The 15976-nt window shown below is 42.9% G+C and overlaps 1 protein-coding gene across 8 annotated transcripts in view; it reads right to left on the reverse strand.

Annotated features, from left to right (window-relative positions):
• Positions 1-615: 615 nt before the first annotated feature.
• The window catches only part of LOC140202500 (uncharacterized), a 182925-nt gene continuing 167564 nt past the window's right edge, over positions 616-15976 (reverse strand). For all 8 annotated transcript variants that reach the window (XM_072267415.1, XM_072267417.1, XM_072267414.1 and 5 more), the window contains one exon: positions 616-2700. In XM_072267415.1, the coding sequence (XP_072123516.1) occupies positions 2470-2700 (231 nt within the window). In that variant the 3' untranslated portion in view covers positions 616-2469. The remainder of the gene's footprint in view (positions 2701-15976) is intronic.

The raw sequence follows: 15976 nt of genomic DNA on the forward strand, positions 1-15976 counted from the left end.
TCTCTAGCAGCTACTCCCATTGAGTTGGAGTTATATAGCCCATAAACAGACCCTTCAGCCCATCACACTTATGCTAAGTGATCTATCTTTGCCAGACCCTGTCTTATACTATTGAAATTGGCTCTTCCAATTATGGTCATTGTTTCCAAAGATTTGTTCAACAGACATTTCTGTCTCTTTTCCATCTTCATTTCTGAAAATGAGCTTGTACTGCCCGTTCCCTGGTAGAACTCTACACACAGTCTGAAAAAAACCCTCAGATACAATTTACAAACTCCACCCCATCTAAGCTTGTTACACGAAGGAAATTCCAATCGGTATTGGGAAAGTGAAAATACCACCTCTACTACTATCCTATTTGAACACCCCTCTGCAATTTGCCCACATACCTTTTCTTCCAATTCCTGCTGATCATTGGGAAGGCTGTAGTATAACCTCATTGCAATGAAAAGATTTTAAAATTTGCTCCTTGTTCTTTTCTGTTTCAGCAGCAAGAGGTATTTGCAAACAATGGAGGCACTGTACATGTATTAAAGGTTATAAAAGAAAGCACTTTATTAGAATTATATAAAAAATAAAAGGCACAAAATGAAGGAAGAATACTTAGAAAGTAGATAAGGAAACAAAATAATATTTATTAATCTGTACAATGACGGAGAGAATCACAGATGTCCAACCGTTCACACAGCCTTCTTTCTCTACCCTAGTGATTCAGACTGAGGTAAGATTCCAATCTTCACCAAGAAATTTTATACACTTCAAAATGATTTGCCCCCTTACTATCCCATGGGACAGCAGAAGGCAGTATCTGCACCTGCAAAATCATCTTCCTCTTCCCAGACAAACATGTCTTTCACCATGAAGTATTCTCAAGTCTGCAGGCTACCACTGACTCTAAGTTTCAAAACATGACTGTGGACTGGTCCCGTCGTACTTTCACAAAACTTCCCCACATCCCAAACTAACACCATTTTGTCTTACAAACTTCCATTTTGTGTTGCATATTTTAGCACATAACAAGGATGAATCAAACTTAACTCTATCAGATTAATAAACTTAGCAGCCATCAAATTGATCTCTGTTAGTTGTACCCTTACAGCCTCATTGGCTGATTCCACCCCCACCAAGACCATCATCAGCATCATCATCATTATTATGTGCCATGTTGTATGATGTAGGTGATCATGGCCTTTGGCAAATTCTTGGCGAACTTTTCTACAGAGCAGTGTCTGAGCACTTCTCCTGAGCAGTGTCTTTACAAGATGGGTGACCCTTGTCATTATCCCAACCTGAAGACCTAACCTGGTCACAGCATACTGTTGCAGCTACAAGGAAGGCAAGACAGTGGCTAAGTTTCATTAGGTGTTGGAGAAGATTTGGTTTGTCAACTGAAACGCTTGAAATCTTCTCCAAATGTACCATGGAGAGTATTCTGACTGGCTGCATCGCAGTCTGGCATGGGTGGGATGGGGGGGGGGGGGCGCGCTACTGCCCAAGATCTAAGTAAATTGCAGAAAATGGTAAAATTCGTCAGCTGCATCATGAGAACTATGCTCCGTAGTATCCAAGACATCTTCAAGGAGTGGTGCCTTAAGAAGGCAGCATCCATCATTCGGGATCCCCACCACCCAGGACATGCCCTTTTCACATATAACCATTACAGCACGTAAACAGGCCATCTCGGCCCTTCTAGTCCATGCTGTACTCTTACTCTCACCTAGTCCCACTGACCTGTACTCAGCCCATAACCCTCCATTCCTTTCCTGTCCATATATCTATCTATCATTGTTACTGTTGGGTAGGAGGTACAGCAGCCTGAAGGCACACACACAGCGATTCAGCAACAGCTTTTCCCCCTCTGCCATCTGATTTCTAAATGGATGTTGAACCCATGAACACTTCCTCACTACTTTTTCCCGCACTATTTTAACCTAACTATTTAATAAACATATAGATAATGTAACTCAGTTTTTTTCTCAATAGGTATTTATCATGTATTTTATTTTACCGCTGCTATAAAGTTAACAAATTTTACAACATGTGCCGGTGATATTAAGACTGATTCTGATCAATACTCCTCCAAGATTGTCTGCCTGGCATCAGTGGTTGGATAACCAGAACTTCTGAGACACACCAGCTGCTCATACAACCATGGTTGGCACAACATTGTGGGTCAAAGGGCCTGTAATGTGGTGTAGATTTTCTATGTTTCATGCACCACATTCTCCCATGGCTTCAGGTGACTCTGATCAGTGGTGGGGGACGGTGCTAATCAGAGCCTACATCTTGCTCAAGGGTGATCTACAGGCTAGCAGAGGGAAGGAGAGCCTTACACCTACTTTGATAGAGACAGATCTCTACCCTGCCACCCGGCCCACCAAGATATCCTGTCTAAATACCACAGTAATTCCTTCCCTCATCACTTGTGATCAGTGTCTTCCTTTGTAGCCCAAACCTCAGACTCTAGATTCAGAGTGTTGGAGTGTTGTCCAGAGGATTCGAGACAACCGAGTTATGGATCAGGACAAAAAGTGGGAGGTAGGTGAGGAAATCCAAGAGATCCAGCTCCCTGGTGTGTTGGAGCTCCTGTCGGACTTTCTCTTCATGCACGTTGCTGATTCTGCCGGCCTTCAGCTCCACCAGGAGCTGCTCGACGCTGATGGTGTTTGACCCTGCTTCCAAACTGCACAGGAATAGTTGCTGCAAAATGAGAGGTAATTGCTGGATTACTCATCTTCAAAGATAATCAAAATTTATCACCATCTGTTTTTTTTCAATGAGGCACAGATATTTAACCACACCAGTACCGATAAGACATCGTATAGAAACTGAAGGCCATTCGGCTTCTATGCTTGTCATAAAGTCTGAGAGTCAGAGAAAAGTACACCACAGAAGCAGGACCTTTGGCCTATGTAGTCCATGTGGAACTGTTTAAAGTGCCTACTGCCATCGACCTGCACCTGGACTGCAGCCCTCCATATCGCTACTATCAATGTACCTACCCAAACTACCCTTAAATGTTAAAATCAAACTTGCGTGCACCAATTACACTGAGAGCTCGTTCCACACTCTCATGGCCCTGATGAAGGAGTTTCTCCTCATGTTCCCCTTAAACTTTTGACCTTTCACCCTTAACCCATGACCTCTGGTTGTAATGGAAAATCCTGCTTGCATTCACTTTACCTATACCCCTCATAATTTTGTATACCTCTATCAAATCTCCCCTCAAACTTCTATGTTTCAAAGAATAAAGTCCCAAACTATTCAATCTCTCCTATAACACAGGTCTTCCAGAGCCGACAATATCCTTGTAATTTTTCTCTGTACTCTTTTAACCTTATTTATATCTTTGCTAAGGGTGAGTACAGCTTGCGCTAGCCTTTGAAAGGATAATAATTAATCTCACCTGCAAAGTTTTTTGGGACAGAGGGGGGAGTGTGGTGGGACTAATTATTTCAAGATAAAGATTAGTTTTACTTATCACATGTGTACATCAAGACATACAGAAGAATCCAACACTTTCAGTAGGCTGGATGAACTCAGCAGGTGGGGCAGCATCACTTAGAAACGATGAGTCAACGTTTCGGGCCGGAACCCTTCCTCAGTCCTGATGAAGGGTTCCGGCCCGAAACGTTGATTCATCGTTTCTAACTGATGCTGCCCCACCTGCTGAGTTCATCCAGTGTACTGAAGGTGTTGCTTTGATCACAGCATCCGCAAATTATTTTGTGTTTACAATACAGGAGAATGCATTGTATGTATCAAAGCAAACCTGCAAGGATTGCGTTGGCAGCCCACAAGTGCCGACATGCTCCTGGCACCGTCATAGTGTGGCCACAACTCACTTATCCTGACCCTAACTGTAAGTTTTTGGAAAGTGGGGGCATCTGGAAAAACCCCACTTAGTGACAGGGAGAACATACAAATTCCTTACAGACAATGGTCGGAATTGAACCCTGATCAGCGATCGTAACTGGTACTGTAAAGCAATGTGCTAACCACTATGTGATTGTGCTACCAATTTATTTAGATTTAGATATTTAGTACTTGTCTTTTTTAAATAGCTCTAGTTGAACCTATAACCACTGCCTCTTCAGAAAGCACATTCTGTCTCTCAACAAGTTCTGCATTAAAAGTAATTACCTTCCCCTTTTAGTTCTTTTGTTAATTATTTAAAATCTGGCTACTCTTAACCAGCGGGAGGGATATCTCCTTACTTGATCAAAATGTTCCGTAATCTCGAATGTTTCCATTAAAACTTCACTGAATCTTCTAAGGAAAACCATACCAGCGTCTCATCAGAAAACTTGCATTTACACTAAGTGGCCACTTTAAACGTGACTCCTGTACCTCATAAAGTGGCCACTGAGTGTGTATTTGTGGTCTTCTGCTGCAGTAGCCCATCCACTTCAAGATTCAATGGGTTATGCTTTCAGAGATTCTCTTCTGCATACCACTGTTGTAACGTGGTTATTTGAGTTATTGTCACCTTCTTGTCAGTTTGAACTAGTCTGGCCATTCCCCTCTGAACTCTCTCATTCACAAGGCATTCTTGCCCACAGAACTGATGCTCGTTAGATTTTTTTCTTTGTTTTTTGCACCTTTCTCTATAAATTCTAGAGACTGTTGTGCATTAAAATCCCAGATCAGCAGTTTCTGAGATACTTAAACCGCCCCATCTGGCACCAACAATATTTTCATGGTTAAAGTCCCCTATATAACATTTCAGTGGAAGACCTCAAGTACTACGCACATACCGTTTAATATGCCTCTAGTGACTATACAAAATATAATTCTGGAAAGCTCTGGAAATTCTTTGTTCTGCAGTAAGTTACTAAGTGCTTTTTCACTGGTTAACTTGGTACTGCAGTATTCGAATGAGTACTTTCTAACTGGTTGTCTCTTATCTACAGATTTGAATTGACCCCCCCCCCATCACTTTCTGTTTCAATTTCTCTTTTGTTCTATCAACTTTTAATAAAAAGATCATGAAGCAACACATTTTGTGCCTTGTTCTTGACTTTTCAAAGAACTTTGGATTGAAACACCAGGATCCACCACTCCAAAGGACAGTATATTTCTTCCTCTGAAGGACATTAACGAGGTACTTGGATTTTTGTTACAGATTTATGAAGAGACTCACGGAGTCTGCTGCCCAAGACCAGGGGTTACCAACCATTTTAATGCCATGGACCCCTGCCATTTACTGATGGGTCCATGGACCCCAGGGCGGAAGCACCAGCCCAAGACAATTGAAAGAATGGTTGTCAATAGACCAGCAATGGAACTTAGGAAGACTAACTTCAGAGGCATGAAGGGTTAACAGAGTGTGTAGACATAGGGAAGATCAAAGTCTCAGAGAGGGTCAACACAAGGTCGGCCCAACAATGTGGGCCGAAGGGCACCTACTGTTCTGTAATGCTCTATGTGCTTAGAGACACTATTTCACACATTGAAAGCCATATCATAAAAGGAACAAAATAGTGAAGGAAATCCTGAGACAATTGAGAAGATTCAAATGAATATTTGTGCTGCGCGATGATTAGAAGGCGAAAGAGCGACTGATTAAAAGCTGCGTGCTTGCGACTTATGGTACACGGTTGCTCATATTATTTGCGCCTTTCCAATGTAATGAATTTCACAATGTCCCCTTGTAACTGGAAGACTTCAGCCTTTAATGTTCCATTTCTCCCCCCATTGTTAGTGCACCTGTTTTTATTTTGCACTGATTCTACATCCAATTTAATAACTTTCAGTAATCCCTTGGCTCGGACCCCAACACTTCAAAGCATTCAAGTCAGCCGGTCTAATTATAACGTGAAGAGGTGGAGGCTTCCTCTCAGCACTGTTTTCTATACCTGACGTGTCAAGGTGATTAACATGCACAGTCTCCAATGCCACAGATTTTATCTGCACATGTTTTTCCTCTCTCTGAATAGAAGAGTGCGATTCAATTAAGTAATAGCAAAGATTTTCCACCACGCTCCGACAAGAGAGGAAACTTTGCTGCAAATACAAAATGTGCCTGTGATATTCCAACATTCTCTCTGATAAACTATTCCCAGACAGAGAGGGATGACATTTTGCAGCCAAAAGCCTTTGTGCAATATAATTCATTGTGCAAACAACCTTCAAAATGACTTGGTACAAATGGAAGTCCAATTTGATTACAGACTGACCCCACAACACCTCTCCTGTGCTGCCCTGGCCAATCACACTCTAGGATGATTCTGGTGTGGAGTCAAGCATACTCCATACAACCTGTGTTTAACCCAAATGTTGGAATTCATTTGAGGTTGTCATGGCAATTGTTTCCTTAGGATTGGGGCTAGGCAGATGGTAACCAGATTACATTATTTACAAAATTGCATAAATGTTCCCTTTGAGGGTCCAGAGGAATACTGTGATCCATCACCACTTCTTCTCACTTACTACAGTTATCAGGACAGAAACAGGCCCTTTGGCCCATCTCAACCATGGTGCCTAAGCTTGCTTGCGTGTATCCACATTCCTGTCCAAATGACTTTTAGACATTGCAATTATACCCTTTTCTACCACCTCCTCTGGCATCTCGTTCCATAGCCCCACCACACTCTGTGTGATCAAGCCGCTCCCCTGGTCCCTTTTAAATCTTTACCCTTTCCCCCTCACACAAATATTGAAAAGTCTGGGTAGAGTGGACATGAAGAGGGTATTTTCATCAACAGGGGAGTCTAGGATCCAAAGGCACAGGCTCAGAATTAAAGGACCCCCCTTTAGAAGAGAGATGAGGAGGAATTTCTTCATCTAGGGGATGGTGATTCTGTGGAATTTGTTGCCGCAGAGAACCGTGGAGGCCAAGTTATCCATCCCAGCTCCCGCCTGAAATCCGCGCTATCTCTGCCACCAGTTTCCACCTAATTCAATTCACTCCGTGTCAGATCACAGAATGGCTGAGCTGCACTGGATACAGCAATAATACAACTGTACCAGACAACATTCCAGCTTGATCAGCTTTTACCAATGCACCACAGAAAGCACAAACCTGCCGGTCATACCTCCTACATTCAGAATCATGGGTTTAATATCACTGGCATATGGCTGTGAAATTTGTTGTTTTGCGGCAGCAGTACAGTGCAATGCATAACAATTAAAGACTGTAAATTGCAGTCAATATATATATAAAATAAATGAAACAAAGCCAAAACAAAATAGTGAGGTACCCATGGCTGAGACTGGATTTCAGTTGTCGTAGTCCTAAATGGGAAAATTTAATGATTCTCATCAGAGCTGCACGCAAAGAGTCGCCACTTATCAGCTCCATCTTAAATTTCTTTTTACTTTCACTTCCAAGTGGACAATATATATCGCAAACAAGGGAAAATAAATATCATTTTGGTGTGAGTGTGAGTGTTCACCAACATCGTTGCTGAACGTTGGCCCGCATCTCCTTGGCTCATGAAAGACTGAAGCTTTCCTTTCATTTCCCACCCCACTGCCCCCTTTGTCCGGTTAATTTCCCACTGGGGTCACTCAGTATTCTAGCCCAGGATTGACGAGAACCTTGGCTTGTAAGCTTATTTTAACTGGGCTTGGAACATCTGCAATAAATCCATGAGGATTTGCAAGTAAAGACAGAAAGATAAAAAAAAGCTGACACAGCTATCTGATAGGGTTGTCAGTCACTAAGAACAATATAGGACAAATGCGCCTTATTAGCAAAAGAAATGGAGTGACTCTCAATTGATTGTAAACAGTTTGCTTGCCTTTTTACAGCAGTCTATATGGCATCTGTAAGGGGTGTGACCATTCACGTGGTGTGTGCATGTTTATACATGCAGGTATATGTGTGTGTGTGTGTTTCTAAGTGTGTGCATGAGTGCATGTTTATATGTATGTGGTATGTGAGTAGGTGTGTGCATGCGTGCGCGTGTGTGTGTGTCACAAAGCCATCATTGACATACTGTATCGCATGAACAGCAGCGGCCCCAACACCAACCCCTGTGGCATACTACTAGTCACCAGCAACCAACCAGAAAAGGCACTCTCTTTGCCTTCTGCCAGTCAGTCAACCTTCTGTCTTTGTTAATGTCTTTTCTGTAATAACCTGGACTCTCCATCTTGTTTATTTTATTTTATTTCATTTAGCGATACAGTGTGGAGTAGGGCCTTCTGGCCTACTGAGCTACGCCACCCAGCAACCCATCCCGCGTGCAAACAAACAAATTGCGCAAATGGCAACGAGAACATCAACCCTCTTGCCACACGTGAATGAGCGAAAAGGCAGAATATAAAAACACAGAATCAAAAGAGTCCAATCAAGCTACAGTCTGTTCCACAAACCACAGAGCCAGAACTTCGGTACTATCCTCCGACAGCACCAAGGGAGAAACTGATAGTGAAATGTGCTGTTTGCATCAACAACCAACACAGCCCATAAGTGGCACCATGCTTCTGGCCAATATGGCATGCCCACAACTTAGGAAGGCTAGCCAGTATGACTTTGGAATGTGGGAGGTGACTGGAGCACTTGTAGGAGAACCCAATGGTCACAGGTAGAACACACAAATCCCTTACAGACAGTGAGACAGAGAAGGGTTCCCAAGGAACAAAGATTTCACATTTTGGGTAAAGGACATGACAGCAGGGGTTTCTAACCTGGGGTCCACAGACCCCGTGGTTAATGGTAGGGGTCTATGGCATAAGGAAGGTTGTAAACCCTTGTGCTAGAGGGATATGTTTTTATTCTGTCTCTTTATTTTCTCTCTCACCCTTATTTTCCTGGCTTCTCCCTGTAACCTTTGATGTCCGTACTAATCACAAACCTATCACTCTCTGCTTTACATATACCCAATGACTGTCCCCACAGCCATCTCTGGCAATGAATTCCACAGATTCACCACACTCCAGCCAAAGAAATTCCTTCTTTTAGCATGAGATGGTCTGAAACTCAAGGCCTGAAGGGCAGTGGAAATATAACCAACCAGAGCCTTTGGAAGGGAACTGAACAGACTTGCAAGACATAGAAACAGATCAGTACAGCATATGTTGTGCTGACCTTTTAACCAGCTGTAAGATTAACCTAACACTTCGCTCCTACGTAGTCTTCCTTTTTCCAAGCACCCATGTGCCTATCTAAGAGCTTCTTAAATGTCTCTAATATATCTGCCTCTACCATCATCATTTCATGCACCCACCACTCCCTGTGTAAAGAACTTACCTCTGAAATCCCTCTTTACTTTCCTCGGATGACCTTAAAATTATGCCCCTATTTTATTAGCCATTTCCATCCTTTCCACCCTGGGAAAACGTCTCTGGTGATCCATTCTATCCATACCTCTTATCAGCTTGTACACCTCTATCAAGTCACTTCTCATTCTCTTTCACTCCAAGGAGTAAAGAGTTCATTCAATCTATCTTCATAAGGCATGCTATATAGCTCAGGCAGCATCCTGGTAAGTCTCTTCTGCACCCTCTATAAAGCTTCCACGTCCTTCCTATAATGAGGTGACCTGAACTAAACACAATATTCCAAGTGTGGTCTAACCAGAGTTTTATAGAGCTGGCAGGAGAATATGGTTGAGAGGGTAATAAATTAGCCATGATGGAACAACAGTACAGACTCAAAGAGCCAAATGCCTAATTCTGCTCCCATATCCAATAATCTTATGGTCTAACATTAAATACCGGCTGTTAAGCTCAGTCCCTGAAAAAAAAAGAGGCTCAGGACTCACACCACCAGGTTCAGGAACAGTTACTACCACTTAACCATCAGGCTTTTGAACCAAATGGGAATAACTTCACTCGACTTCACTTGCCCCATCACTGAAATGTTCCCACAATGGAAGTATTCTCTTTCAAGGACCCTTCATTGCATGTTCAGTATATTTATTGTTTATTTGTTTATTTATTTATCTATCTATCTATTTATTATTGTTTCTTCTTTTTGTGTTTGCATGGTTTGTTGTCTTCTGCACTCTATTTGACCACCCCAGTTGGATGGTCTTTCATTGATTCAGTTATGGTTATTATTCTATAGATTTATTGAGTATGCCCACATGAAAATGAATCTCAAGGTTGTATATTGCTGACAAACATGTACTTTGATATAAAATTTAGCTTGAACTTTGATCTTTAATGAAGGCTAACATACCATATGTCTCCTCAATCGTCCTGCTACTTGTGTGGCAACTTTCAGGGATCTATGGTCATGGACCCCAAAATCCCTCTGTTCCTCCACACTGCTAAGACTCCTGCCACTAAACCCACCACGACTTTATTATTTCCTGTCAGTCACCTTACGTACAGTCTAGTGTCACATACGATCAATCTATGTATATAAGCTATTGTATGTATTTATATTTATCGTGCTTTTTTATTATTATTGTGTTATTTAGCTTTTACAGGATTTTTTTAGTAGTGCATCGGATCAGGAGTAATAATTATTTTGTTCTCCTTTATATTTCTGTACTGGAAATGACATTAAATGATGTGGAATCTTGAATAATGTAGTCGTCTCCAGGGAGAGAGCAGAGGTTATGGGATGGCGGATCAGATGGCCTCTTCCTCTGCCCGAACAATTTGCTGCTCCTGTAACTCTGCAAGCGACCCAAGGGTTAACTTTGAGCAGGTTTCTCTGTTGGCAATTGCTCCTGTGGAAATGTTAATTGCCAGCCAGTTGTTTCCCTTTGATGACTGAGGATTAAGGGTTCAATGATGTAATTACCACAGGTTTATCAGGACATAATCTCCCTCTGATTGCCGAAAGACCATTGTGAAGGGTGCCTTATGCACACTCTGGGCATCCGGTTTACCAGCATAGAGTTCTCATTCATTTAGCTTTCTCCTTGGGTTTCTGAGGTTTCGGGCAAGTGTCGGTCGCAGTGAGGGCATCTGGAAGCCTGGGGAGGAGGGAGCACAGCAATGGTGGGACACAGGCACACTCCACCACATTCCTCCAGTCCTGCAATCCAAATCCAGCACGCATTCAGAAACCAGAAGCGTGCAGATAAAGTTTGCGACAGCACAGAGTGACAATGCAGGAAGTCACACACCTGTCTGAGGAGGACGTTATTCCCTGTTCATTATAAAGGTCTGTGGTCAGGGCAGCCTCTCCTTTTCTAAGTTTCAGAAAGTTTGGAAGCCATTTGGTAATTGGAACTGCAAGGGGAGATTAAAACTCAGCAGACGGATGAGCTGCCTCACGCGGATCGCTGCCTCCCGGGTGCAGCTTCAGAATACAGAGACGGCCCTTTAGAACAGAGATGAGGAGGAATTTCTTTAGCCAGAGGGTGGTGAATCTGTGGAATCATTGCCACAGGCGGCTGTGGAGGCCAAGTCATGAGGTATATTCAAAGTGGGGGTTGGCAGGTTCTTGATTAGTAAAGGCGTCAAAGGTTACAGAGCAAAGGTGGGAAAATGGGTTGAGAGGGATAATACATCAATCATGATGGAACGGTGGTTGAATGGTCTAATTCTGCTCCTACGTCTGATGATCCAATCAACCTGCCTCTAGTGGCCAGTGTCAGTGGGACAGTCACATCTCCTGGGTTGAAAGATCACCAAAGTCAAAAATCACAGTGAATATATTATCTAATTACGTATCTATCACCACATTCTACCATGAGATTCGTTTTCCTCTGGGCATTCACTGGGAAGTAAAGAAATGCAATAGACTTAATAAAAACTATCAATAATGACTAACAAACAAACAATGTGCAAAGGAAGACAAATTGTGCAAACAATACTTAAAAATAGAGACTGTAGGTTGCATAGAACACAGGACACCACAGCGCAGTACAGGCCCTTTGACCCACAACGTTGTGCCAAATGTTTAACCTACTCTAAGATCAATCTAACCCTTCCTTCCCACACAGCCCTCCATTTCTCAATCATCCATGTGCTTGTCTAAGAGATTCTTAAATGCCCCTAATGCATCTGCCTCTACCACCACTCCAGCAGTGCATTGCACACACTCACCACTCTCAGTGTAAAAAAAGCTACCAGAATCAAAATCAAGTTTAATATTAGTGCATAGCTCATGAAAATTGTTGTTTTGTGGCAGTAGTATATTGCAATACATAATAATAAAAACTATAAATTACAATGTGGAATATATATATATATATATAATTAAATTAAATACGTGGTGCAAAAAGAGAGCAACAAAAACAGTACATTGTTTGTTCAGAAATCTGACACGAAGCTGTTCCTGAAGAGTTGAGTGTATGACTTCAGGTTCCTGTACCTCCTCTTTGATGGCAGCAATGAATAGAGCGCCTGTCCTGGGTGATGGGGGTCCTTGATGATGGATGATATCTTCTTGAGGCATTGCCTTTTGAAGGTGCCCTGGATGCTGAGAAAGCTAGTGGCCGTGATAGAGCTGGCTGAGTTTACAACTTTCTGCAGCCTGCTTCCAGTCCTGTGCAGTGGCCCTTCCATACCAAACAGTGATGCAACCAGACAGAATGCTCTCCACAGCAAGAGTCTTCGGTGACATATCAAGTCTCCTCGTACTCCACAGGAAATATAGCCGCTGTCATGCCTTTTTGTAATTGCATCAATATGTTGGACCTAGGATAGGTCTTCAGAGATATTGACACACAGGAACTTGAAACTGCTCACCCTTTCCACTGCTGATCCCTCTTTGAGGCCTGGTGTCTGTTCCCTCGACTTTCCCTCCTGAGGTTCACAATCAACTCCTTGGCCTTACTAATGTTGAGTACAATGTTGTTGTTGCAACATTACTCAACCAGTTGATCCTCCTCACTCCTCCTCGTCAGCATCTGAAGTACTGCCAACAATAGTTGTACCATCAGCAAATTTATAGGTGGCATTGGAGTTATGCCTAGTCACACTCTTGTGGGTGTAGAGAGAGTAGAGCGTGGGCTGAGCACATATCATTGAGGTGTGCCAATGCTGACGGTCAGCAAGGAAGAGATGTTATTTCCGATCTGTGGTCTCCCAGTGAGGAAGTCAAGGATCCAGATGGAGAGGGAGATACAGAGGTCCAGGGTTTGTAGCTTGTTGATTAGAACTGATGGTATGATTGTGTTGAATGCTGGACTGTAGTCTATAAACAGCAGTTTGACTTAGGTATTGCCATTGTCCGGATGCTCCGAGACCGAGTGGAGAGCTGGTGAGATTGCATCTGTTGTAGACCTACTGTGGTGACAGGCAAATCGCAGTGAGTCCCGGTCCTTGCTTAGACAGGAGTTGATTCAGGCCATGTTCAACATCTCGAAGTACTTCATCACAGTAGATGTGAGTGCAAATGAGTGACAATCATTGAGGCAGCTCACCCTGATCTTCTTGGGGACTTGTATGATTGTCACCGTTTTGAAGCAGGTGGGAAATTCCATCGGCAGCAGTGAGAGACTGAAGTTGCCCTTGAACACTCCCACCAGTTGCTTGGCACAGGTTTTCAATGTCATGGCCTGAAATCTTGCCTCTTGGAAAATGTTCTGGCGTCAGCCTCCGAGACAGAGGTCACAGGGTCACCAGGTGTTCCAGGGATTTTCACAGGTGTAGTTTTATTTTCCCTTTCAATGCGTGCATAAAAGACATCAAGCTCATCTGAGAGTGAGGCATCACGATGTTCATGATGGTAGGTTTCACTTATAAGAAGTAATGGCCTGCAAACCCTGTCAGAGCTGATGTGCATCCAATTCCATCTCTAACTTCAACTGGAATTGTTTTTTCACTCTTAAAATACCCTCTGACATCCCTCCTATACTTTCCTGCAATCACCTGAGAATAATGACCCCTCATATTAGCCATTTCCACCCTGGGAAAAAGGCTCTGGCCATTCATTTAATCTGTGCCTCTTATCATCTTGTAGACCTCTATCAAACCACATCACATCCTCCTGTGCTCCAAAGACTCCTTGAGAGAGAGTCTATAGATTGTAGAATCAGTTCAGTGTTGAGGTGATTGAAGTTATCCATGTCGAATCAGGAGCTCCACTGTAGACCAGATCACTAACGCAGCCAATATTCCTGCATCAGAGTCGAGGCGATGCTGCATTGCTGGACATGGCGTCTTTTAACTGTTGCATTAAACCCAGGCCACATCTGAGCTGCGAAAGATCAAATGTCTTCATTCTGAAGAGCAAGGTAGGCTTCTCCAATGACCAAGCCAAAACTTACCCTTCAACAGAGATATCTCAAACAATCTACTATTAGTTGCAACACACACAATGCCGTAGGAAATGAATAAACAGTCCATGCTTCGGTCCAAGACCCTTCGTCAGGACAGGGAAGGAAGGAGGAAGATGCCAGAATAAGAACGCGGGGAGGCAGAGGGGATGGAGGACAAGCTAGAAGATGATAGGTGAAGCCAGGTGGGTGGAGGAGGAGGCATAAAGTGAGAATCTGAGAGGTGATTGGTGGAAAAGGTAAAGAGCTGAAGGATAAGGAATCTGATAGGAGAAGAGAGTGGACCATGGGAGAAAGGGAAGATGGAGGAACACAAGAGGAAGGTGATATCCAAGTGAGAAGAGATAAGAGGTCAGAGTGGGGAATTGAAGATGGGGGACAGGGAAGAGGAGACAAATTACTGGAAGCTGTTGTTTGCGGGACATTACACTGTGTAACATTATAGCAGTAATTAGTACCAAACTGAGTATACTTGAGAAGGACCTGCTGGCTCTATGTTGACTGAGGCAAACTGAGGTGATGTCCAAATACAAACCAATTACGTGTCACCATTTGCTACTTCCCGGTATCACATGAGCAATGTCACAAGAATCAACGCCAGAGTCAAAGTCTTTGTATTATCAAGATACATCTATGCTATCGTATACCACCTTGAGAATCATTTTCTTGCAGGTATTTACAGGAAAACAAAGAAATACAATCAAATCAATGAAAACTACACACAAAGACTGACAAGCAACTCATGTGCAAAAGAAGACATACTTCCCAAATAATTAATAAATAAGTAAATAATAAATAATACTGAGAACATGAGTTATAGAGTCTTTGAAAGTGAGTGTGTAGGTTGTGGAATCAGTTCAGTGTTGAGGTGAGTGAGGTTATCCACACTGGTTCAGGAGCCTGATGGTTGTAGGGTAATAACTGTTCCTGAACCTGGTGGTATGGGATCTAAGGCTCCTGTACCTTCTTCCCAATGGTAGTAACGAGAGGAGAGCATGGTCTGGGTGGTGGGGGTCCTTGACGATGGACTCTGCTTGCTTGTGGCAGTTTTCTTTATAAATGTGCTACTCCAGCTAATGTACTGCTCAGTAAAATTAGAGTACAAAACTAGAGGAAAATTAGGTATACAAAATAATGAAGGGTATAAATAAGAGGTATATAAAATTAAGATGGATATAATTAGGGTAAATGCCAGCAGCTTTTTCCATTGAAGTTAGGTGAGACTAGAACTAGAGGTCGTGGCTTTGAGTGAAAGTTGAAACGTTTTAGAGGAACATGAGGCAGACTTCTTTACTTAGAGGGTGGTGAGAGTGTGGACTGAGCTGCTAGTGGAAGTAGTGGATACGGGTTCAATTGCAACATTTAAGAGAAGTTTGGATAGGTGCATGGATGGGAGGGAACTGCAGGGCTATGGTTCAGGTGTTGGTAGATAAGTCTGGGCAGAATAACAGTTCAGTGTGGTTAGATGGTGTGAAAGGCCTGTTTCTCTGCTGTAACACACTATGCTTCTGTAACTACAGAGAGCGATAGATGAAAGAGGTAAAAGACTGAAGAAGAAGGACAGTGGATCATGGGAGAAAGGGAGGGAGGGAGGGCAGTAGAGGGAGGTGATGGGCAGATGGGCAGAGGGGAACCAAAATGGGTAATAGAAAAAGAGAGAAGGGAGAAAAATTATGGGAAGTTGGAGAAATCAGTGCTCATGCCGTCAGGTTGGAAGCTACTCAGATGGAAGAACTCTCTTCCCTATACCCAACCATGCCATTTTTTGCCCTCTTAGTTTTGATCCTCCACCACTGGCAGCTGTGCCCTCAGCTACTAATGGACTTATCTTCCATAATTCT

The sequence above is a fragment of the Mobula birostris genome, chromosome 9 (genome assembly GCF_030028105.1).
Source record: "Mobula birostris isolate sMobBir1 chromosome 9, sMobBir1.hap1, whole genome shotgun sequence".
Taxonomy (NCBI): Eukaryota; Metazoa; Chordata; class Chondrichthyes; order Myliobatiformes; family Myliobatidae; genus Mobula; species Mobula birostris.